The 26868-nt window shown below is 39.9% G+C and overlaps 1 protein-coding gene across 1 annotated transcript; it reads right to left on the reverse strand.

The window, feature by feature from the left end:
- Positions 1 to 12976: 12976 nt before the first annotated feature.
- LOC308495887 (adhesion G protein-coupled receptor F4-like) lies at positions 12977 to 25391 on the reverse strand (the record flags this gene model as incomplete). Its single annotated transcript, XM_081044384.1, has 8 exons — positions 12977 to 13024; positions 14055 to 14114; positions 14502 to 14543; positions 16765 to 18144; positions 19235 to 19486; positions 20689 to 20840; positions 23253 to 23307; positions 25305 to 25391. 8 exons carry the CDS (start codon positions 25389 to 25391, stop codon positions 12977 to 12979), a joined length of 2076 nt encoding a protein of 691 aa, XP_080900510.1.
- Between the last annotated feature and the right edge of the window lie 1477 nt (positions 25392 to 26868).

Raw genomic sequence — 26868 nt, forward strand, 5'->3', positions numbered from 1 at the left:
GATGTTCTAGGATGAAGTGCTCTATAAATGTCAATTATTCTATTTCATCTAATGTGTCATTTAGGTCTGCTGTTTTTTTTGGTTATTTTCTGTTTGGATGATCTATCCATAGTTGTCAATGATGTGTTTAGGTCCCCCAGAATAATTGTTTTGGTCAATTCTCCCTTTAGCTCTGTTAGTAGTTGCTTGGTATATTTCGGTGCTTCCTGATTGGGGCATAAATATTGATGATTGTTATGTCTTCTCGTTATATAGTCCCCTTTATCATTATGAAATGTCCATCTTTGTCTCTTGTTACTTTTTTTATCCCGAAGTTTGTTTCACCTGATATCAGTATGGCTACACCTGTTTTCTCTGGATACCATTCGCTTGGAGTGTCAATTTCTACCCTTTCATTTTGAGTCTGTATTTGTCCTTGTAGCTGAGATGTGCCTCTTGGAGGCAGCATATGGTTGGGTTTAATTGTTTGATCCAATCTGCTATTCTACGCCTTTTTATTGGTGAGTACAGTCCATTTATATTTAGGGTGATTATTGATATGTGAGGATTTCCTATCCTTCTATCTTTGGTTTTCTGGTAGGACTGTGTCTCCATTGTTTCTTTGCCTTTTTGTTGCTGTCTATTATTTCAGTGTGGTGGTATTCTATGATATTTCCCTCTGTTTCTTCTTTTATTAGGTTATATATTTCAGTTCTGGAATTTTTTTGAGAAGTTACCATTAAGTTGGTGTAAAAGAAAGTTTCATATGTAGAGTATTCCATTTTCATCAGCATGCTTACTTTCTCCATTCCTTATGCGGGTTCAGATCTATATTCTCCCCCTTTTTATGCTTTTGTTGTCAGAAATTATCCCTATTTATGCTGGTCAAATAGTCTCCTTCAGTATTTCTTGTAGTGCAGGTCATGTGTTAGAAAATCCCCTCAGCTTCTTTATGTCAGGAAAGGTCTTTATTACTCCTTCATTTCTAAAGGATATCTTTGCTGGATATATTATTCTTGGCTCATAATTTCTCTCTTTCAATAGTTTGAATATTTGAGTCCACTCCCTTCTGGCTTGTAGAGTTTCTGCTGAAAAATTGGATGATAACCTAATGGGCTTTCCTTTGTAGGTTACCATCTTCTTTTCCCTGGCTGCCTTGAGGATTCTTTCTTTGTTGTTGATTTTTGATAGCTTCAATACAATGTGCCTTGGAGAAGGCCTGTTGGGATTGAGGTATTTAGGTGTTCTATTTGCTTCTTGGATTTGAGGATCCGGTTCTTTCCACAAGTTTGGGAAGTTCTCATCGACTATTTGTTTGAATATATTCTCTGTTCCCTTCTCCCTTTCTTCTCCTTCTGGTATGCCCATTATTCTTATATTGCTCTTTCTGATAGAGTCAGAAAGTTCTTGTAGAGTTCTTTCATTTCTTTTAAGTCTCAAGTCTCTTTCTTCTTCCATCTGTGTCATTTCCAGGTTTCTATCTTTGATGTCACTAATTGTTTCCTCCATCTGGTCAGCTCTATTACCTAAGCTGGCTATTTCATTCTTCATTCTTTTATTGAGAAATTCTACTTGGTTCTTTTTAAGATTTCAATATCTTTGGTAAAATGTTTTGTTCTTTGATTATGTTTCTGAGTTTATTAAACTGCCTGTCTGTGTTTTCTTGACGCTCGTTGAGTTTTTTCAGAATTGCAATATTGAATTCTCTGTCATTTAAGTCATATATTTCCATGTCTTTAAGTTCATTTTCTGGAGACTTTTCATTTTCTTTCTGAGCTGCCTTGTTACCTTGGTTATTCGTGGAACTTAATGAATTATTATTTCTCTTCCTAGACATCTACAGGAGTGGGTTCTGCAACAGGTTGGTAGGAAGTGGTGTTTTTTTTGCTTCCCAGTAAATGTTGGTGGAATGCTTTATTTTCTTTCCAACTGTAGCCTTTAATTCTCTCTCACGCTGTAAGTGTTATATTTTCTCTGCACTGTTCTGGCTTCTCACACAATTGGGGGGGATTCCCTGGAAGGTGGGCTTCTCTGTGAACAGGTTGCCTGGGTCTCAAGGCACTGCGTCCATTGGGGGATGTGGAAAGCTTCTGAAGTTCCGAAGCTCTTCCTGCCCCAGATTCAGGGCCTGTGTGTTTCAGTGGCTCTGTTTACCATTGCGTGGATCTGCCCAGGTAGGTGGGGGCAGGGGCAGAGTGGGTTGTGAGAGATGGCTGTGAGCAATGGTGGCAACCACCAGCACAGCCCCCAGGACTCCCTCCCCTTCGCCAGAACTAGGGCTGCAAGTCCATGGCTGTGGGTCACAGTTTTCAGAACTGCAAATATTCTGTTCTTTTGATCTGACACTGCTACCGTTCCACTTCTAATACTTGGAGGGTTGGGTGGGGCGAGTTCTGGGAGGATGGGAAGGGGTGGCTAGGCTCAGTGCCTAAGCCTTCCATTCTCTGCTTGGCAGTGAGCGGTTATACTGCTGTTTTTACCCTTCTTCCCTCAGTCTTTGCTCCGAGGGTCTCTGCCATGAGCATTGGGTTCAGCCATGTTGTATGCTGATCCTTTAGGCGGCACTGTGGGCCATATGGGGAGCACTAGCTGTCCGAATTCTTCCCTCTCCCATGGCTATAGTAGCTCCAAAATGCAGGGAGCTCGGAGCTCCATCTGCACTCCTGCGCCTGTGTGGCTCACGTCTTTGCACTTCCTGCTTCTCTCCTCCCCTGCTCACCCAATTTGCCCACCTTTAGATTATTTCAGTTGTGCATCTCTTAGCCTTGCTTGTCTGCTGTGCAGGTAGTTCTTTGTGGAATTATAGCTCTTCAATTTGTTTCAAATTCCAGAGGAGATTTCAAGAGGCTCACCTCATGCCACCATTTCTATGACATCATCTGCTCTTTCTCCCAAAAATATTTTTTAAAGAGCTAATACCTAAGAATAAATCTAATGAAAAATATTCAAGACACTTATACAGTAAACTGCAAAACATGTAGAGAATATAAAGAGTCATGGATAAAAAAAATGATATGGAAGGATAAATTATGTTAATGAATTAAAAGACACAATCTTGCAAAGCTATTACTGCTCTGTAAAGTCAATGCAATTCCAACAAAAGTTCAGCAGGTTTTTGTGTGTGTGTCAGTGAACAAACTGTACTTTGACCTATCTTTGCACAAGGTGGAGATTAGCAGTACAACAAAGTCCGGCTGACCTGGGTTCTAAACCTAATTCTTCCCTTCCTGTCTCTGTGATCTGGGACAAGCTATTTAACCTATCTGAACCTCACTTCCCATGTCTATAAAATAGAGATAATATCTTCTTCATAAGGTTCCTGTGAGGATAAAATAGGCTTATTTAAATAATATTGTTCTCAGAGTTATCTTCTACTAATATTTCCTGTTCAATCATCTCTCTCCTTCGGTAAATTGTAGGCTCCTTGGAGACAGGGATTGGATTTTGTTCACAATTATAAGCTTAGTGTAGATGCTCAACAAATGTTAAATCAATAAATGTATTTGGAAATAAAAATAGATGGTAGTTTAAGCAAATATTGGGCAAGAGGGAGTTACAATAGAAGGTAAGAGGGGTTTCTAAGTGGTGAGAATGTGGTAAAGGAAATCTGGGAGCAGACATTGGCTAAGATCTGGGAGGATCCGGGAGTCAGTCCCATAGGAAAGGAGAAGGATGGAGCAAGGTGGAAATCCAGGCTAACGTGGCCGTAAAATCAGAGAAGTCTATCAGCACAGGGACAGGCTTATTACTAGGGCTGGTACAATGTGGAAAGTAGGAGGTTCCAAGAGAAAGGTGGAAGCCCAGCTGCTACAGATAGAGCACATGGTCAAAAAAAAAAAAAAAGTTTAATTATCTATTGAATCATCTAGCTCATAAAAGGTTTCTTATATTTCATCTTAAATTCAAAGTCAGTCCTAAAGCCTAAGGCAGATCCTGAAGTTTAAGATCAAGTGACCTCAGCTGACGAAAAACACTGAAGTCCAAGTAGGTCCATTACATATTGGAGATCCTTGTTATACACTAATAAAAACATAAAACATAAAATAATAAATAATTTTTTTCTGTTTTACAAAACCCTATTGGGGAGAACTTGTTATTTTTAAGATCTTCTCTACTGAGCTCCCTTCAGGAGTTGAGCTAGATGGCAACAGTAGGATATGGGATGGTAAAGATGAGGGTTCGAAGGAAGAAGCAGCTCTTCTGTGAAGTATTCTGAGACCTCAGCAGAGGAAGCTAACAGAGAAGGAGAGGAAGAAAAGCTGGGTTGACTCCACAGGGAGTGAATAACCACCCAATTCCCAGAGTCCAGAGCAGCTAGGTAATTGGCACTGAACCTGGGCCACGAGCAGTGTCTAAAGGGTTTAGAATAGTACACAGGGTGCAGCAGCCAAATCATGCATAATTAGTGACAATCCGTCCCAAAGGGATGACCAATGGAATAGGGCTGCAGCCCGGACAGGGCCAGCCTTCAAAGATGAAGCTGTCCAGAGGTGGCGTCAGGGCTCTGGTGTTGTAAGATAGACATCACAACAGGGCACTTGTCACAACATGACAGATATTCAGTAAACTGACCTTTTCAGTATAGAAGATAAAGGAAACAGCAACAGGCTGAAGACACCCAGGACTCAGGACTCATCCTCGGCATACCTGAAACAGACTGATGGCCTCAAATCCTGTGCCCTAATCCTAGGTGCATGTGAAATTCTGAGCATGCTCTCCAGAATGATTGGAATTAGCTCAGAAGTGAGAAGAGCTGAGCTGATAAGCAAAAGGCTTCAGTATCATAGCAACAGAGGAAAGGAAGAAAGGGCTGAAACACAGATCCTCTGCAGACAGCACAGGTGAGAGGTGTCTCCACTGACCACAGAAATAGCTTAAGTAGGAAACCTGGAGCCTGGAGCTTAGGTCACTGCTCCAAGATCTACAGAGAAATATTTGCTTATATTTGAAGTACTTGTCTTTGATTTCATTTGGGACCTTGAGAGTCAAGATTAGAGAGGAAGGAAGCCAAGCAGGACATGTAGCCTTCAACTAGCAGGACATCAGGTGTCTGTCCTTGCAGATCCCAGGTACATGGTATGGCCCAGTTCATCAACTCTGGCTCCCACATGGGAATAGGTTGCACATAAAAAGGCTCATGAGAAAGAGAAAAGGATGAAACATCCTTCTGCAGTTCTTCTTTGTGAGCTTCTGACAATAGTAGGTCAAGGAATTGGAGATCCAGGATTGCAGCCAACCTTCTTTCCTCTCTGTCCGCAGTGACAGGTGAGGAAACAGATGGACAGAACGGTTATGACTTCCCTTAAGTCACATGACTAGTAACACTCATGTGCCCTCAGAGTTCATAGCAGTTTCTAGAACCTGAGCTTTTCCTTGATTTTCTATAAATATGAAGAAGAGCACTGGATTGCTTTCATGGTGGTTTCAGGGCTTCTTCAGAAACTGGTTACCCACTCCTCAGATAGGCAATCACATCTCAAAATGTAATCAGCTTGTGTGACAGTACTCAAGGTCACTTTCTGTTTATGCGGTCCTAGCAGCCTGCAAGATCGTTAATTGGCAGGTCTCTGATAATGGTTGAGTAACTTGAAATATTTGGATTCCAGATTACCTTGGCTGCTGTCTGGCTTACCAAAAAAAAAAAAAGTGAGACCTACTTCTATAGGAAGTCACCAAATGTTAGAAAATTTCACCAACATTCCCTCAGTCTATCATGCAGAACATTCAGGCTGTCAATTACAATTTACTCTGAGCAAAGAAAAGCCTTAGTGTATTAATAAAAGTAGTAGACAATGAATGGTGTCATTGGTCACTTGCCCTGAAAAACAGACTCTGAGATGCAGATTTGCTAGCATGAAGTTTATTTGGGAATATTCCTGGGGACACCCGTGAGGGACTGAGAGAAACAAGAGAGGGAAGAGGGAGGGTTGAACTGTGCTGCAGTCACAACAGAGGCCTCAGCTGATCCCACAGGAAGCTCTGGAGCTGAGGTAGTCTTTCAGAAATGTTCCAAGTTTAGGCAAGGGAGCTGAGCCTTTACATGCATCATCAGTCAGTCTTTGGATACTAGGTCCCTCTGGCATGACTTGGGGAGAGGCAACTTCCTTCAGTCCTCAGAGAATAATACTTGGAGATGAACTCAACTGTGAGCTATCAGCCAGCAACACTCCTGTTGGAGTGTTGCAGTTGGAGGAGTGCGTGACTCGGTTCTGAAGGGAGAATCTCAGCAGCGTATCACAGCATCCACTACAAAAGGCTTTTTCAAGATGGCTGCGTTCAGAATATAAATGTGTGACTCATTTCCACAGCAAACTCTTTGTGGTATGGCATAGCATCTTATTTGCCTATTTTCACTCTACAGCTATTCTGAAGCTCTTTGCAGAGTCAGTTTCAAGAAATATTTGGATTAGATTTGATTGAAATTAAATCTGCCCTTTTATTAGAATATTGTGATATTATTATTTCATCCTCAGTATGATGCTATAATGATGATACATGTCATCATAGATTTGTCAAAACACATAGAATGTACAACACCAAAAGTGAACCCTAATGTAAACCACAAATTTTGGATGATAATAATATGTCAACATAGGTTCATTAGTTGTAACGAATGTCCCACTCTTGTGGGGGTGTTGATAGTTGCGGCACGGGGGGCTGTGTGTGGAGGAGGGACAGGGCATATACTGTGAGAAAACTCTGTACCATCCTCTCAGTTTTGCTGTGAGATAAAAATTACTCTCAAAAAAATTCTTTTTTTTTTCTTTTTTAACTCTCTGTGTATGTGTATTAGTTTGTGATGGCTGCCATAACAAAATATCACAGATTTCATGGCTTAAACAACACAACTTTATTATCTCACTACTCTGGAGGCTGGAAGTCTGAGATGAAGGTGTCTCAGGGTTGGTTTCTTCTAAGGCCTCCCCCCTTGGCTTACAGATAGCCATCTTTTTCCCTGTGTCTTCACATGATCTTTCCTCTATACTTGTCTGTGGCCTAATATTCTCTTATGAAGACACCAGTCATATTGAATTAGGGCCCACTCTTATTACTTCATTTTAACTTAATTACTTCTAAACAGGTCCTATCTCCAAATGCAGTCACATACTGAGGTACTGGGGTTTACGACTTGAATATATATATATATATATATATATATATATATATATATATATATATATATATATATATATTTTAGGTCACAACTCAGCCCATAACAGCATGTAAAAAGGGCTCATGCTTTTATTACCATTTTATAGATAAACAGATAAAGATGTTGAATGGCTCATATTACCTGTCTTAATGGTTTATCTTCTTAACTATAATGTGAATGTGAGGACATCTCTCCCCATAGAACCCTTTGTACACTCTTAGTCATTTTAGCATACAGATAACCCTTATCACTAACCTTCCACAAAGCTTGCTTTGGATTGTGAAATTAATTAACTAAAGTCAATCAAGAATAGAATTTATCTTCTCCACAATTTGTTACTCTGAAAATTATTATCCCATATAGAGTTCCTTGCTCTCTGGCACCAAGATCCAGATCCACTTTTAGTTTTTATTCCTGAAGCAGGTATCTTGCTCTGAAACTCTGTCCCCTGTCCTATCCTATAACCAGGCTAACCCAAGAGAAGGACATTTGAAGGTATCCTCTAGCTCTTTCTCTTGAGCCTAATTAAAGTCCTAATATGTAAGTCTTTGACTCCACTTCTCTAGTCCACACAATCACCCCACTCATTGCAGAGTCAAAGGCACCTTTAAAGAAAAAGCGATGTACTCACACTCCCATCTCCAGGACATAGGGGATGGGGAGAGGAAGCTAACATTTCTCAAGCATCTCTCATGTGTTAGACACTGGGGCATGTGTTTTCATAGGCACTATCCTCTTTACTCTGTTCAATACCATATTTATATTTATATTACCGTATTATGGATGAGCAAAGTGGGAGACTCCTAGAGACTAAGTAACTTGCCCAAGTTACCCATCAGAACGTGGGAAGGATAGAATTGAAACACACATGTGGCTGTCTCCAAAACCTATCTTCTTTCCACGGGCCCACACTGCTTGTGTTTAAAGGACGTTTAAGAGAAAAGCCTCAATCCACACCTACCCTGTCCCAAAATCCCCAGCCCCAGAGGCTGAGATGTTCACTCTTCACTCCCTGACTTTCATAGACCACTTGCATGTATTAACAAAGTGGGCTTCTGTCTTAAAATGTGTTCTGTAACTTGATTGTTTCCTATTTAATGAGTTTCATCATTCTTCGTTTTACCAACTAAAATCTTTCCTTTGCTGGCTTATCCTACCCTGGACTGAAGGCTCTTAAGTCTTACAGGCCCCCTCCCAGAGGAAGTTGTGGGAAAGGTTTAGAATATGAGTTGCATTTTCTGGTTGCCTCTTTTAGTGGTGCCACTCCCCAACTGTTTCCCAAAGATCCTGTATCTTTTGGAAACCAATTCTCCACTCCCTGAGCAGATTATTACCTCTTGAAGAACTGAGTTGGGAAATCAAACACCAAGTAAAATCCACCCCCTTCTGTTTGTAATGCAAACTTTCAGCCGCACCTCTTAATGGAATGAATGGGATGTGGAAGGGTGGAAAGAGATGATAAAATACCACCTGGCCACATGAAGCAGAGGAAATGGATTTCTTAGTGGGGGTATACAACCACTGAGTCACTGAGTTGTGTCCAAGATGAGAATTATCGAGAGGAAAAAAAATTCTTAGGAGAAAATTTATCTTCAAGCTACATTGCTTGGGGCCAAGATATTTCTGCCTAAGGTTCATACCTAGGTGTTGGCATATTATATCCATAGTTCCATTTATTCCATAAATTCTGTGGTTTTTATTGCCAATTTATCCTCCTATGGTGATTTTTAGAAACGAATATGTCTTTTTATTGCAGAACTGACTAAACTCAGCAGCATATTCCCCTTAATATGTACTAAAACTATGGGGAGCTTAGAGAAATATGGAAAAGAAAGGAGACTAGCTGCTATTAACATAAGGGCATTATTAATTTCACCTTGTTCTTGTACCAAATAAATCTACCAAACTAAAGGCAATGATTTGGCTTGGATGCTATGGAATTTCTAGATCTTGGCTTGAGAGAAATAAAAGTCATTTTTATAGTAGCAAGAGTCAGGAAGGAAAGGTGAGTCAATAAATTACTGCTCAGGCAATTTTATAAATCTTGAGGTTAGATTCACGTCTCACTGGTACCAATGGGCACACCAATCTTGAATGGACCCACAGATGAGCAAGTCATGAAAGGTAAATATTTTCATTTTTATTTCTAAAATAACAACCAGAATCTTTTATATACATAGTGGTTTACACACACACACACACACACACACACACACACACACACTCACACACACACTAATATCTACAAGAATTTTTTTCCTGTTTCACAAATGAGGAAACTAATGTCCTAGGAGCTAAATTAATTTTACTCAAGATCCAAATATAATAAACTAAAATAATAAACATATTTAAAAAGTCCTTGTATTTTTCTTCTGTTCCCTATCTTTAGGAAACCTACCATGACTTAACTGTCTCCAAAGTAGATTCAGAGTTTCAGGCGCCACCCCACCTCCCACACCCACCCCTGAAACTGGATCTAACCCCTGTCCATCAAAACGCCCAGGATCCATGCAGAGTGATGGATGCCTGAACCCATGGAGACACAGAGCAGGCCTCAGGAGTCACAGCAGACCAAGTCCAGCAGGGCCTCAACAGCCCCAGGCTTGCCAAGAAGTCATAAAATGGCTTGCAAGTTGAGTCTTAATCTTGCCAAGGTTGACCAAGAAGCTGGTTCATGCAGGTCAAGGGTAGGTCAAAGGGTCAGTAGATCCACTTCCTTAAAGCCTAGTCACCAAATGTTATCCTCCACTTTTCCTCAGCCAACATTTCCAGACTGAAAACTTAGGTATTACTCCTGGCAGGAAGGGAAAGTCTCCCAAGGAAGCATAACTGTCCCTTCTCATTCCAGCCTGCTTTCCCGCCTCCTTCTCCTGGGGCTCAACTCTCAGTCCAGGACATACAACATCCATGAGCAATGGGGAAGCCTAGGCAAAATGGTTCAAGCACTGGTTAACAGAAAACAATGGTTGGCATTTATTGATAACTTAATTGGAACCAGGCACTATTATAAGAGTATCAACCCGTTGAAACCTGAAACCATCCTGGTAGGTACGTGTATGTATTATTATTAGCCCCATTTTACAGATAAGGGAATGGAGGCACAGAGGCATGAAGCAATTTCCTCAAGGTCACACAGTAAGAACGCTATGCTCCCGGCTTTACTGATCTGTGCCCTGTGTCTTCTCCATGCTGTGCCCTCAACCCTAAACTCGGTGGTCAGTGCCTGCTTTCCCTCCTCCACAATCTAGGCTTGGTCTCTAGAATGATTCTACAGCTCTGAATTTACACAGAAAACAGTGTTGCTTCTCTTGAGGTATTTATTCAATCTGCTTCGTGTTTTACGGTGGAATGAAGAATTCTGTATCCTTTTAGGTGTATTTCAGGCATAAACAAATGTACGGAAGAGATTTTAGAGGAACAGAACAGGTGACCCTAAAATCACACTGGGTGCAACAGCTCTGTTTGGGTCATATTAAAGGCCCAAATACAAACAACAGAGGGCGCTGTGCAGCTGTGGCCTCATTATAAGAATGCCATGCCCCTCCCTCCTCTGAATTACTGGATGGGGTCCCTCAATTAAAATCTATGCCTGAAGCAAACTGCCCATTTTTCACACCTCTGCAGTCTTTTCTTGACCCCAGGACCTCCTGACAAGTCTATCCCAACTTTATTTCTAAGATCAGTCTGGCCTGAGGTCACTGGGGTAGCAGGAGCTTCCTCCCACCGTCAGGGATCTCAGTTCTTTGGAAATCCAGTTCTGAGACCTCTCTCCCCCTTTCTCAGCACTGGAATTCTGCCTACCTCCTGAGACCCCATCAGTCTTCAACTTTGTATTCTGATTTAAGGTCTGAAGTACTGCCTCTTCCCTATGGCTTAGCCCTACCCTGGGCTGAGACCTTGCCTTGCTCTTACCACATACCCCATGTCGCTGAGCTGTAACTATGCCCTAAACCCCATGGATGAGCCCCAATCTCAGTTCATAGACCTCCCTCATGCTTCCAGTTCTCCATTCTGAACTTGGGAGGGTGACTTAGTGTGAATTTCCTGTCCCTGTCTTTCAGTGCTTGTTGGGCCCCCAATATGGTCTGTCACAGTGCCAGCTATTGTTCCTGAGCTCTTCTGATACCACATGCATCCAAATGTGAAAAGCACAGCCCCAATTACTGAGAAAATTCAATAGGTCCAGCACGACTGGAGAAGGCTGTACTAAAAGAATGTAATCCTCAGTTCATCTCCCACCTCATAGGTTCAAAACGAGAAGTTGGAAATTGAAGAGTTATGTGGATTTCTTTGGGGAAAGTTGTTAGTGCATTCCCACTTTTTTCTTACATTTCCTCCTAATATGGGTCTAAGCCTTGTCACCTTCCCGGTTCTAGTAAGTAGTGTAGAGCCTGACCTTGGCTTCTACTGGTTTTCTCCAGCTTTTACTACAACCAACCAGGTATGCCTACTAACTGGTTATAAGACCTCACCTCTGCTTCTCTTCTCTAGAATGGCTGGTTATCTGATCTGCGGAAGGAAGGGCCTTCTCCAGCTGAGACAGTCTAATAAACTTCCTCACAGCTCAAATTGGGACCTTAATGGAAAGGTTACTTTAACAGATCATCTAACAGATCATCAACATTTAACAGATACCTCTCAATTAGAAACTAATCAAGAAATATTATAATGATATTCCACCATAGAGGAACCCTATGGGCTAGGAAATGGGCAGAGATTGGGAGGATTCACCTTTGTAAAGGTCTACTATATTCTATCTCCCCCTTTTTAAAGTTGTAATATAAAAATATAAACATGAGGATGATTAATTAAGGATAATATGGCAGTGTCGCCTCTGGTTTCCCAGCCTCCTACATGTGCCAGTCAATGTATATGACAGAACCCTCCTACTCTCTCTCCCGCTCTCTGGGATCATGCGCAATGGCCCACACCAGCACAACATCGGGTTTGTAGGATCTGTACCACAGGAGATCCCTTTAGGGTTCTTCCAACTCACAGTGTCTTTGGTTCCATGAGATTGTTTCTACCTTTCTCTTTGCCCCATCATTCAATATATGGGCCTTGACTCAGAAAGGAAAGGAATGTAAACGAGAATGCACCTGCTCCTAGATGATGTTTAAAAAACCTGAGACTCACCAATATCCATGCAGAGAGGCCATGAAACCTCTCCAAGACAAAAATCCTACCAAGATTGATTATCCCAGCCAACATTCTCTAATTACCTCTTGGGTTTCTTGCTGCCATTTTGCGATTTCTTCTTCCCTTCAATGGCTGCCTAATATTTGTTTTCCCCTGATTTCACTTGTGTAGAAATGTCTCAGAGGTTAGCAGTGAGTAGGCAACTAATTTGCCACGACTCCACCTACAGCCCCTTAGGAATGATTCTGGGCCCCAACTTCATTAGGGAGAGACAGAGTTTTGCTTTGTGGCTTCAATTAATTAAGTCTTCCTTCTCAAGAATCAGGCTACTATAAGCATCACCACTCACTGACAAGATGGAGTTAAGTATGAGTGAGGATGTATCCTGTATCAGTGCAGGTGTGATGACAGCATCCTCTCACTGAGAGAACAGGAAAAAAAAAAAATGTGTGCTTAAGATTTGGTCATGTAACCTGAAGTGACATAGGTTTTAAAGAAGATGTGCGTAGTTTCATGTATGTGTTGGGCTAAAAGATGTTCTCATTCTCTGAAAGATATGTCTACCTGTTCCCTTCCCACCTTACTCTATCATCACAGATGTTCACAAGGGACATGAGTAGTTTGTTCACAAGGGACATGAGTAGTTTGTCACAACTTGCAGTTGAAAGTTCTCCTTGAGTTTTTAATACTCACGTCTTCTCATCCTCAACGATTCATTAATTTAGATCCATTGGTTGGGCTTAATGATGCATTCTAAATGCAAAAGAAAAATAACAGTGATGTCAATGAGTAGTGGCATTGACAAATATGCACATATATTTATATTTATATATATGCCTGCTGAGAGATAAACATGTAGAAATGAAGATATGAAGAAAATTACCTAAACTGACAAAGCTACACAGAATTAAATTATCATATGTCACTGAATCTACCATTGTAAGCTACCTCATTACTTTTATATTCCACTAAAAAGAAGAAAAATTTTGCCAATTAAACCACGACATGCAATTGATTGTAAAATACATTCCAATTTCAGAAATGTTAAAAGGTGAATAAAATGCCCATTGTAGAATTGGTGAACTATATGTTAAAGGTCACACTCAATACTAGCTAACATTAATGCTAATTCCTGATGTGTCCAGAAATTTTTTTGTTTGTTTTTGAGGAAATAGTTCTTATTGAAAAACTGTTGGTTGAGTAAATGATTTCTTTCTAATTAATATAGCAAAGATAGCAATTTGAGTTGGTATTTTAAAAGACAGACAGCTCAGACAAAAGTTATCTTAGAGATCTATAAATACACAGATACTTCAATCCAAAGGACTGTGGTTTACTGAAAGAGCGCTGAACAAAAAGAATGCTAATTCTCATGATTGGCTGGGTGGCTTTGGGCAAATTTCAAGTATTCTGGGCCTTGGTTTCCTTACTTGTGAAATGTATAGGGTAGACTAGAACCTCATTTCTAACTCATCTCTTATTTCTGTGTACTAACATTTTATGAATTTATGAACATGGGTCTGTGTTGTCCCACCTCAATGGTCCAAATGTCAAGTTAAAATATGTCCAACGTAGAAAATCCTTTTGAGGGGTATAGTACGCTCATCTTAAGCTTTAGCAGGCTACTCTAAGGTTTGTTGAATGAGAAAGGAATGAATGAAGATATGCCCTAATGATTCTCTTTGCTAACACCTCCTGAATACTAAGCTATGATATTTATCTCTGAATGAGTCTGCTGAGGACACTGACCCTTCAGTATTGAGACAGAAAGGGAGAGGCTTACCTCTGCTACCCTTGATGACCCCTTCAGTGAACACAGCTTCATCCTTAAAGCGTCTCTTATCTAAAGAAGCAATGACGGTGAAGAAATGACAACATTCCCAATGCCCAGACCCATGTCCTGAAACTTTGTCCCGGCAGAAGCAGCATCAGATGGCTTAGCACAGTGCGTGTGGTGAATAATAAGACTTAGATAAAAGTTGAGGTGTAGTTATAAACAAGATTTATGGTTAAGATTAAAATTGTGATTATGGTTTCAATTCTTTTCACCACCTATATTCACATACAGCCCCCTGTTGACTTAAGGAAGTGCAGAAAATGAGAAAGTATAGTTCTTTTCTTTCCCCCTGATAGCTGATGCCCTGTATCACCCCCACAAACCCAACTCCCCTGAACTATGCTTTCCGCCACGTGGAAATCATCTAAAATGAGTAAAACAAATCCACATTACCTTGTGATCCATAATGGTTCCAAACAGCAAGATGAAGAACCCCTGTGGCAAAATTCAACAGAAGCATGAAGACAGTTTTGCAGACGATATCCCAGCTATGATATTACTACCACTCTTCTATATACTTTCTAGGACCGTTATCAAACATTAGAAACGTCAGTTTGTACTGATTCAGATAAAAACATATTAAATACTTTCTCTGAGTATACCTCAAAGAACGAGGGTCATCATGTCTGTTCATGACAGTTATTGATATTTATTGAATGGCTACCCATGTGGGACAGAGTTTTCAACCTTATTAAATCCATTTACTTTTTTCCCAAGTATTCAGGTAGTTGTTCTTCCTTATAATGACAGTAATACATGACATGGAATCTTGTAACTCAAAGTCACAATCATGGAAGATACCTGAGAAAAATGAAAGGTATTCTAGTCTACTTTAAGTTGGAGTTAAAAGCTAAGACATAGGCAGCCAGATTCTCTGAGCTGGTAGAAGAAGGTTCTGCATAAAAAAGAGTGAAAACTACAGAGACCTGTAGTCTGTTCACATTTAAATTATTTGGTCACCTATAAAGTAACAATAATTGGAAGTCAATCTTTTTAAGTGGTGGGAGTTGAGATGTAAGAAAAATATAGATCCTGCCAGGAGAGTGGAGGGAAGCCTGGGTTTCTATAGACAGTTGCATAGTGAAGAAACAGTGAGAAGAACACTGAAATTTTTAAATGTGAGTCACAAATGTTGTAGCATTTTTATTTCTATCAAGAAAAAAATCAGAAATGATCTGGAAAAAAATAGAAGAAAACTTTCTGAGGTTGAATTAAGTTGCAAAGTAAAAGTAGGATGAGGTCGTCAGTCACCAGAGTAACTGATGGAAATCTCCTCAGGAATTGGGGAGATTTATGAGTCCAGGAGCTTTTGATTTTAGAAAGAAAGAAAGGAAGAGAGGGAGGGAGAGATGGAGGGAGGGAGGGCGGGAAGAAGAAGGAAGGAAGAAACAAGTCAAAGATTTCTCTTTAAAGCAATGAAAGAGAGTGAAATAAATGTTCTCCATAGTTATTAAAGAATTATCAGTAGGATATATAGTTGATCTGAGTTGATATTTCTTTAGTCTGCTTTATATTTTGTATCAATTTTTTAAATAGAGTAGTAGTGACTCTAAAAGAATAGAAAAGTAGTGACTAACAGAAGTAGTGACTATTTAAAATTCTATGTTAATAAGAATACTTTGCTGCTATATTATGCAGTTATATTTATTTCATTTCAATACTACTTTAATTATTTTTATTTTTCCTACAAAGAAGCAGAATATATATATTTCAGTCTTTGCAGGCTACACAGTCTCTATTACAACCAACTCAGCTTTCCCGTTGTAGCTCAAAAACAGCGATAGGCAAAATGTAAAAGAACGGGTATGGCTGTATTCCAATAAAACTATTTATAAAAACAGGCAGCAGACCATAGTTTGCCAACCGCTGATTAAAACCATAATTAAGAATTTAAACTTGCCAAATTTTCTATTACACATAGGTATGCAAAGCAGTCTGGCTAATGACAGTTTCCCAAATGTGCAAGATGGAACAAACCAGCTCATAGAGAGATAATCATGCAAACCAATATGTTGAGGAAGAAAAGAAAATAGATATCATTTCAGATCCATCTCTTTATCTTACAGATGAGGACCAGAGAAAAGTGACTTTCCCAGGACCAGGTAACATGTGGCAAGATCTATTTCTATGAATAATGTCCTACAGTTATATCACAAGGACTAGCAGGGAAGAGACATGACAGGTGAACACCCAAAGAGAATGGCAAGGGCATCTCTTCACACCATGGAAAATGACTCATTTCACTGAGTTCTCAAACTACATAAAAAAAGAATAAAAACTGTGCTTAGTTTGAGGCATGACACACATGAGGGCAGACTCACAGCTCCTGACCAAAGAATAGTCCTCTATAAGCGAAGGTCAACTTCTTCTGACATTGAAACTTTAGAAGGGATACAGGTAGATCAGTGAGGAGGAAAGAAAGGAAATTCCTACCCAACTAAATACAACTTGATAATCAATCAATAGGGTGAGAGACACCACCGCTAAATGCCTCTAAGATACGCAGGGAAATGGAAGGAACATTTATGCTCTATATTTTTAAATCATAGCCATCTTTGATTGTAGAACCAGAATCACAAATTATAAAACAATAATATTTTATAAATAAGTATTAATAATATTAATTAATCAAATCAGTCTCCCTCTTGGAACTTACCTGGAAAGCATTGAGCAGGGCAAAGATTATGTGGAATATCAGGGAAGTACCATCTATGAGGATGGCTATTCCAAAACCCCAGGTCAGTCCCAGCAGTGGGGTAAGAATGGCAACATTTTTGCTGATCCTCATAATTATGGCCACATCTTGAGACTTGGAACTGCCAATAGAGGGCCTCTGAGTGTTGACAGCAACAACCAAAACCACAAGAAGATTCACAGCCACAATGATCAAGGCCGGGATGGCAAAGGCTAAAAGGGCTTTGGTATTGTCCCAGTTAAGCCAACAGGCATCGCGTCTCATGTAGCCTTTCTCTGGCACTGTGACCGCAACTGTGGTGACAGCTATGATCAGTGGGCACCCATAGCCAATGACAAAGCCAATGGCCATCATGCGGGACTTCAGCATCCTATGAAAAACAACCAGTATCCCATAAATGATGAGCAGGGCTTTGAAGAGCATCCAGAAAAACAGAGAGAGGTAGAAAAAGTGGCTAAAAAATGTCATGGCAACACACCAGTTGTGGTCCAGGACCTTTTTGTTAAAGTTAGAGGCCACAAGGAACCATACATTAGCGGCCAGAAGGGACACGGCTATGTTCACAATGCACACGTGACGCATGTATGATATCTCGGTCACCACGACCTGGGACCACACCGTGGCTTCAATGAGCAGGCAAAGAACCAAGCTGAGGATGGAGACGCTGAGCCCAATGCAGGTGATGTAGCCCAGGATATTGTCATCTATAGATTTGGGGGACATTAGAATGGAAAAAGACATCACCACATTGGTGTGGTTGCACCGGCATTTCACTCTGTTCGCAGTATCCAGCGTTGTTTTACACGCGTTCTCATCCCACCTCCTTTTCCGGGAGTGCCAGCCAACACACTGGGCCCGGACATTCCGGGATTTATTGATCTTCTCAAATGTGAGTAGGATTTGCTGTAATCTTTCTGGTAAAATCACCGAAAGGACCAAACCATTTACCGGCCTGAGAAGACTCTCATTTTGCAAGTGGGCTTCTTTCAGAACGGCCCCCAAGGTGGGAAAAGCTATGCTGATGGCTTGAGATGTATTTGGTGGCAGCTTCCACAGCTCATGCCTGGGAATTTCTATCATTCCTATGATATCCTCCGTTGTGTTGTGCATGTTCCCGGAGAATCTGAAACTTTTCTCTGAGGTATTGTGGTTAATGGGAAACACTTTTGTCTGAATAAACAGTTCATCCACAATGTCCTCAGATTCCTTGCCAATGTGGAGTTGCCTAGCAAACAAATTCACTGACTGCAGCAAATCCGAGCTGGCATTCACGTCAGGAATGAAAGCCCAATTGGAAATGGTTGCTGTGTCCAGGATGTGGTTGGCCACTTCGCTATAGCTCTACAATGGAGAAAAGTGGATATTATATGAAAGAGCTACACAGTATTGCACAAAGTCAATTTCTACAGTCTGAAATTTCTGAACCCAATGGTCTGATCTTATTTGACATATTTCCCCTTATATGTACTGTTTCTTGGAATCTCATACTAGGAAGCCTGAAGCACAGGAAGAAAAGCAAAAGAATGTTAAAAATAAAATACATTGAAAATAAAATGAATCACAAATAAAGTTTATCTGCTTTATTATGTGTCCTTCATTTCCAAACTGCAGTCTGTATAACCCAAGTTTCCATGAGATATAAATGATTGTTTAATATAGGACATTGGGGGCAGATTCTATGGTAACCTAAGTTTGAGAAATACTGCATACCATATGCCTATATCCCCCACACTAATAAAGAGTGCCAAAGTTCATTAACACATTAAAAGCTCTAAAAAGTGCTGCCATAAGGGAACCTGCTTAATGTTATCTCAGAGTCCCTACATCTGCTGTGCTATCATCTCCCAATTAAAAATAGAAGCTCTATTAACATTTCTCAGAACAATTATGTTCCGCAGAATGAAATTTTGGAAACACTAGAGTACACATTGTCTTGCTCACCGCCATCACTCTGTGATATGTTCTTGAATATACCCGGAGTGCCAAAAAAATGTACACAAGTGGATACTTTGGTCAACGTTGCTCAAGCAGTAGTTCACCATCATCAGAAGTGTCTAGAAGCTGATGGGAACCACTTTGAGCACCTCTTGTAATTTGCAGAAGTCAAAGGTGACTTGTATTCATCTTCTATTATTGGTATATATTAAATATTACGATTTTAATACAGTTTTCCTTTCTTAAAATGTGTATACATTTTTTTGGCACCCTTGTATTAAGTCTGTACAAAAATATGTATAAAAACATTCTCAGTTCTTGACAATTTCCATAAACTAGAATGAATCAATATGCAAAATTAAAATGAAATGCCTATTATTTTGCTATGATCACTGTGGTGATTGCAATTCTTTCAAAGTACATTTGAAACTGTTGTAGTGCAGGATTTTGAAAAAAAATTGTCAGCTTTTTAATGGCACTAACAAAGAATACCTACCTTCATTTTCTCTCGGGTAACATTATCAGACAAATCTTTAGAAATATTTTTTAATAACTCCACTATAAATGCAATATTTCCAGATGTGGCTTCTGAGGATTTCACAGCATCAACAATGCAAGCATAGTCCAGTGGACAGTTCATGCGGATTCCTTGTGCTACACTCTGGACAGGCTCTGGAGCTCGAAAGTCAAGAATGTGCAGGGGAATAGATGGTGCTGCGATGGAAAGGCGTGATGCACTACTTAAGTCCTGTTTTTAAAAAAAAAAATGTTGTTTTACTCAAAAGTGATTAAGCATCTAACGTGTCAGACTGAAGGAGATAAAGGCACAAATAATCCACATGGGGAAAACAGACAGAGAAGTAAATGGTCTTAAAAAGTAGTTTAGATGCTGAGAAGTACTGAGAGGGTAAGGTGGGGTCACAAATAGGCAGAAGATTCTATCAAAATTCAAGAGGATATGACTTTTCCTATTGGAATTGGCTTGCAGGACCGTGATTTTTAACTCAAGGATTATAACAAGACAGTTTTCTCCAGAGATGTGGAGAAATTCTAGAAACAATATTTATTTATTTTAAGATTTTGGTTTTTTGTAAGAGGAGCCACATGGAATCTCAGTGGGAGGATGAGGATTGGAGGTTGGCAGGTCAAACACGGAACAGACAAAGGAACTGCAATTGCAAAATGTTACGATTTCACTAATTAGAAGAAATGATGTGCTCATTTCTTCACACTTTTACCTAGAGTCTCCCACAATGTGACTTTGGATAAGTCAAAGCAATAATTTACTTCATTTATTTCACTTTTGAATACCTCTAGTGTGCAAGAACCTCTACCTATACTAAGTGACAAAGACTCCATGGCAATACCTTTAAAAACACACTGTTAAAATGTGAGGAAATGCAGAGATCCATGTGCTACAGGTTTGGAGAGAAGATAGACGGAAATGGTGGTTCAGTGAAAGAACATAATATAGGATATTTTACTTTTAACTGAGATTTGTTGTAGTCATTGAATTTCTATTCTCTCTGAGTCATACATTTCTCCTCACTTCTGGTCAAACGATTGAAAGTATTAGAAAAAAATATCAAAATGAATTTAATTCTAGACACATTTAGTTGATTAACTGATTAGCACAAGAGGTACCCAAATCCATCTTTAGAGACAAAATTTTAACCTCCAAGCATTTACTATTGTGTAAATGAGTTTCAGAACTTTTTTTGAGAAAAAATTCTGAGAGGGACAAATAGAGAGAGGCAGAGTGGGGAGAAAGGAGAGTACCTTAGAGTTTAGGTAAGGGAAGAAGGAGAAGAGACAAATTGAACCTACTCTGTAGATTTTCCTAAAACCAGATCTGAGACTTATTGTCATGCTGAATAGGACACATCAAAGATGTCTGCATCACTTCCTGGGGGATTGACTCATTTAGCCAATAACATGCAAGTTAATCACCTTAAAGAGTATTCCCACAGAAAGACTAGTACATGTTTCGGTTGATTTTTGCCACTTGTTTTGATGGCATGTAAATCCTATTTCTCCACGAAAGTGCTGAGCACAGGGCTGGCTGCAGTTGGAAGGAGTGATGCAGGGTCCATGGCATTTCTCTGAAAGGAAAAAGAGAGAGAGAAAGAAAGAAAGAAGCCAAGTTAGCAGTTCCACACTCTGGTTGGAGCATCAAATTCATTCTGGAGATTTGGGGTTGCTTCCAGAGGATGTGACATTGTCCTCAGCAACAAGTAAAACTGGCCAGGCAGACTGTAAAGCTGATGTCTAGGCAGAATGACCAGCATGTGGAAAGGAGGGATCACACGTCATTCATAAAGGCTAGTTCAGAGCATCTGAGGGGAGAGCAGCAAGAGATGAGGAGGAGGAAAGCAGCGGTTAGGTCATGCATGTTAACATGGGGGTCACCAGAAAACATGATTGCATTTGTTTTTGAAAAATAATTAACAATAGCGTAGAGCAGGAATCTGTAAAGTTTTCTGTACAGGACCCGCTGGATAGCAAATAAAATACAGGAAGTTCAGTTAAATTATTTTCTGATACAGTTAATTCTCATTATTTGCAGTAGTTATTTTCTATGAAGTCACCACCACAAATACTGAATGAGCAAATACTGAACCATCATTCCTAAGGGAAATATAAGGTTAGGTTCCCGGAAGCTTGCACTCACAGCATTTTCATTAACAGGTCAACATCGATATACGTATTTGTTTTATGTGTGCTTCTACTCAAAGACACCTTATATTGATATATATTGCTGATTTATTAACATTGAACTCACAGGGAATGGTGCTATAACTCATGATAGCCTATAAAGAAAGCTTATCTAACGCATGTATTTTTCTCCATAAGATACATCATAGCTTTGTTAGGAACACAAGACAGCACTTCAGCACTAGAGTTGGGGGCCATGTTAAACAGCAAAAGCACACAGAAACCAAAACACATGGCACTGCAGAGAGAACACTTGTGAATATTAGGAGAGATGGAACAAGAAAGCAGAGCACCACCTACTTCAGCCTCAGTGGGAAACATACATGCGCCTTTACTGACTCCATTTTTTGCTATTCTGCGTATGTCTGTGAATGATTGCGAAAGCACTGTGAGTATTGATTTGGAGATTACAAATACATTTTAATGAGTAGGAGAATTTGCAAATACCGAGTCCACAAACAATGAGGTGTTACTGAAGCTGTTCAGATCAACAACAAATAATGTTTTCGGGTATGTATGGTCCATGCATTATTATTCATTGTTTTACTGAAATTTAAATTTAACCAGGCATCCTATATGTTTATTTGCTAAATATTGAAACACTCGTCAAAGAGTAATTATTTTCAACACTGTGGGCCACACAGTCTCTGTCACAGCTACTCAACTCTGCCTTGCAGAATGAAAACAGTCAAAGACAATATGTAAATCAATGGGCATGGCTGTATTCCAAAAAACTTTGTTTACAAGAACTGGTGGCAAGCCCAATTTGACCCATGGTTGGAGTGGATTAACTTGAGACAGGGAACCCAGGAATGAAGCTGTTGAAGTATTCCTGAGAAGAATTGCCCTAGGATACTGGCAAAGACTGGAAAGAAGTAAATGGTGCTGAGAGCTATTAAGGGGTCAAAATCAACAAGATGTGATGACCAATTGGTTGTGAGTCAAGGAATGCACCCATGTTTATGACATGGACAGCTCAGCGGATGACTCCATTCACAGGGAAAGGAAACAAGTGGGTTTGCATCTTGTTTGCCATTTACCCAATGCATCAATTTAGCGAGTTGTTTAAGCGAGCGTGATTCTCATTTGCTTCATCCATAAAATTTGTAGATGATGCCATTGTGTTGTTACAAACATCGAATGAGACAGCATTTTATGCAGCACTGAGATCATAAATGCTCAATAAAAGTTAGCTCTCTTTCTCTCCACTTTCCTTTCTCAATTCCACATCTGTGTAGAGATTTATGTGTCACCAAAAAATATACTTGACTGTGCAGAATCCAGTCATTCTTACCATTTGGGTGAGAACTACATGATTTCATTATCTTACTACTAACGATTACATTAGTAGTTTTCTCTCACTTCTCAAGAGTGGCCAGTCTGGCCAATACAAAACCTTTCTGGCATCAATTCCGTAGACTTCTCAGCACCAAAGAGTTTACATTTAAGCCACCCAAAATATGTTTGAATGAAGGAATAAATGAATCCTGTTCTTTCCCCCCTTCTGCCTCTTGTTTGCTCATTAATTTGAAATTTCCCTTTTGGGTTTTAAAATGAACACGAATCTACTATTCTAGAACACATGTGAATATTTTCCAACTTGCTTCTTGACTCTGCCATAGATAATGGTATAATTGTAAAAGAAAAAAAAAACTCTATCAATACTGGTAGGCATTGAGAACTTATTAGAGATCATTATTCTATTTGAAACCTTGTGGTCTGGGGACATGCCATATCAATGCCCTTCCTTTATTCTGCCCAGTCTTCAACTGGAAGAAGACTGTCCCATAACCACATACCTTGTATTCTCTCAGTCTTGGGTTTCCTTTCAGGTTGTTGAAGTTTAGCTCCATCCTGTAAAACATAAATTCCCAAAGGTCCTCTTTACTGTGGGACTCTCCTCTCTCATCTCAACTTAGAGGCTCCATGTAGGCATGAAGAAAAAATGTGTTCAGGACTAGGAAGGAAATGCAGCAGGTCCATGTGCTAACATTGCAGGAACTTGCTGAAGGAAACACGGATGGAGACAGGGATGGAGAGCACAGTGCCCTCCAATGAAACTTGACAGTGGTCACTAAGCTCTGAAGGTCAGCTTAGTGGATTGGGTACATCTTTGGGGAAGTTTAAGTATCCAGGGAGAACACAGAGATGACAATTATAGAACTAAGCTCTTCTCTGCCTGTATTAGCTCTACCTGTGAAATGGAGTGAATATGGGCTGCCAGACACCATATTACCTCATAAAGAAAGGAATGAGCAGATACAAGGAATAAGCATTACGTTGCAATAATAGATTCACAAACTCCTTTATAACTATAAAGAACTGTAAAGATTATCTAAAAGAAAGAAAAAACCCTTCATGTTATAAATAAGGAAATTAAGACTCGGAGAAGTGAAGCAACTTGTGCAACTAATGAGATTCAAAGTTAAGGTCTGAACCTAAATTGCTCAACTGCCAAGCTAGGACAGTCATAGGCCACATACCAACATTTCAGTCAACAAGGAGCACAGACCAGGTGTGATCAAACAATATGGTGAATGCTTAAATTAAAAAAAAATTACAGTAAAAGACACATTGCCATTTTATTCCCCCTCAAAATACACCCCCTCGCTTCAAACACACTTATCCCATCGTTCTTGCCACTTTCTGAAGCAGTTCTGGAAGTCCTCTTTCATGAGTGTCTTAGTTGTGCTGTCATGGCTGCCTCGATGTCCTGAATCATTTTGACTTTGGGGAGGAGCCAGAAGTCTCATGGTGCCAGATCCAATGAATAAGGTGGATGAGGACACACCATAATGTTTTTATTTGGCAGAAATTGCTCTACCAGAAGCGATGTGTGACATGGAGCATTGTCATGATGGAGGATGATTTATAGCACACTTTAAAACACCCCTTCTCTCAACTGTAGCTCACACCGGACTGACTAAACTGAACAAGCTGAAACTTCTCACACACTATGACAGTTCAAGGCACCGCTTCCCATATTGAAGATCCCTGCCTTTCCATTGGATGGCACCCCGTGCAGCATTCAGCAAATTTTGTGATCGCAACAAGTCTCCGTGTCACACATCGCTTCTGGTAAGGCAATTCTGTCCAATAAAAACATTATGCTGTGTCCTCACCTACTTTATCACCGAATCTGACACCGTGACTTCTGACTCTTCCCCAAAGTCTAAATGACCTTGAAAGAAAAACGTTTTGAGTCAATTCATGACATCAAGGCAGCCACAACAGTGCAACTAAAGACACTCAGGAAAGAGGACTTCCAGAACTGCTTCAGAAAGTGGCCAGAATGTGGGATAAGTATATTTGAAGTGAGGGGGAGTATTTTCAGGGGGATTAATGGCAATGCATTTTTTACTATAATAATTATTTTAATTTAAACATTCACCATATTGTTTGATCACACCTCATACACAATGGTGCACACCATATAGTATAGGTGTGTGGTAGACTTCACCAAGTAGGTTTGTGTAAATGCTCTCTGTAATGTTTGCACAATGACAAAATCATCTAACGATGTATGTCTCCAAACGTATCCCTGTCATTAAGTGGCTCATGGCTCTACTTCCTCTTCTCCACAGCTGCCTCTCTACGTTCTCTGTGGCGTACAAAGTGAGTTTTCTACCATGTTGTTATTGCACCATGTTACACCTTGCAACTATCCTGTTGCAACTCTCAGCCACCTCTCAACTTTTCCTTGTTCCTGTCTTTAGAAAACTACTATCAACAAGAGTAAAATTGTAGTCATTTGAAAATTTCTTTAAAATGACGTTATTTATCATAAATCTAGCCAGCTAGGAGAACTGCTGCCTTTCTCATAAGGTCACATAAGAATGGCTCAAACTTACTTTTGTGTGGATCTTAGATCTATTGTGAGAACAGTCTGTGGCCAGAAATAACATTAAACAGCAAATCATGGTTGCCTGGGACTTCATTTTCACACATTAGGATCTTCACCTGCAACAGAGAATGAAAGTAGATCCAACTAAAGGTGATACCTTGTTTCCCTGAAAACAAGACCGGGTCTTATATTAATTTTTGCTCCAAAAGACACATTAGGGCGTATTTTCAGGGGATGTCCAATTTTTCATGTACAACAATCTGCATTTCTTCAAATACAGTCATGTCTTCTTCTTCTAGAACATCACCATAATGTACTAAATGCGTCCGTCTGACTGACAGTCTTCACTGGGGCTTATTTTCGGGGCAGGTCTTACTTTTGGGAAAACACGGTAATAGCATAGAACTAACACAATACTTAACAGACTAACCAACCACTTAGTGACTCCACTGGGTACTGAGATATTTATACCAAATAACCTACCCCAGGAAAGGACACCAACATCTATATTCAAGCCAGCTAAAATGTACAAAAAGGAAAGACTATCTATCAACTGTTGCCCCTTCTACAAACAGTAGACAAGAATGATGGAAGCACCTGGAAAGATGTATGTTCACCAAAGCATCATTTCTTATTTAATCCATTAGTTTTTTTTAATAGTAAGTAACATTTATCAAGTGCTTCTATTTGTTCTAAACCTTTTTTTTTTTTGCTTTAAACTCAATTAATCATATGATACAAGATCCTATTTTATCAATGGAGAAACTGAGGTATAATGACTTGAGCAACTATTAGCCAAGGTCACCCAGGTGAAAACTGGTGGAGCCAGGAGTTCAACCCATGTGGTCTAAATAGAGAGGAATCCTTAATCTCTGTAGCAGGGTCTCTCTGTGATGACACTATTAACATTTGGGGCTGGATAATTCTTTGTTGTTGAGGGATGTGCTAGGAATTGCACGTTATTTAGCAACATCCCTCTACCCACATGGCCTCTACCCACTGGTTACCAGGAGCAGCCCCCTCTCCAGTTGTGACAGCTAAAAACATCTCCAGATAATGTCAACTGCGCCCTAGGGGAGAAAATTGCCCCTGTTGAGCACCAGTCCTAGAGTGGAGTCAAGTAACTTAAAATGAAATGAATATACATTCATTCATTCCCCTTACTGGAAAGAAAGTTCTTTAGAATGATTTTCCTGGTAGTACAGATGCGACAAAACGAAAACATCATGAGTTTTAGAATCAACAAGACTTAAGAATCTTGTCTCTGTTGTTGGTGAACTATTTGACCCTTACTGAGCCTATTTTCTCACCAATTTCACAAAATGTAGGATGATCATTAATTTCCCCAACCAACATTTATCAAGTGCTTCCTGTTTGCCAGGAACTGTATTAGACGCTGGGGTTATAGAAGTAAAAGATTCTGTCCTTTCCATAAAGGGTGTCCACTGGGGAACACAGACACATCAAACCAGTAGTGAGAAGAGAGATTATCCCCATATTGTACCTACTGAATAAAGCCAGGCAGACACCTAGACTTCAGCAAACATAAATTCCCTTGTGATTGAATGGAG

Source organism: Rhinolophus hipposideros (assembly GCF_964194185.1).
Source record: "Rhinolophus hipposideros genome assembly, chromosome: 3".
NCBI classification, from domain to species: Eukaryota; Metazoa; Chordata; class Mammalia; order Chiroptera; family Rhinolophidae; genus Rhinolophus; species Rhinolophus hipposideros.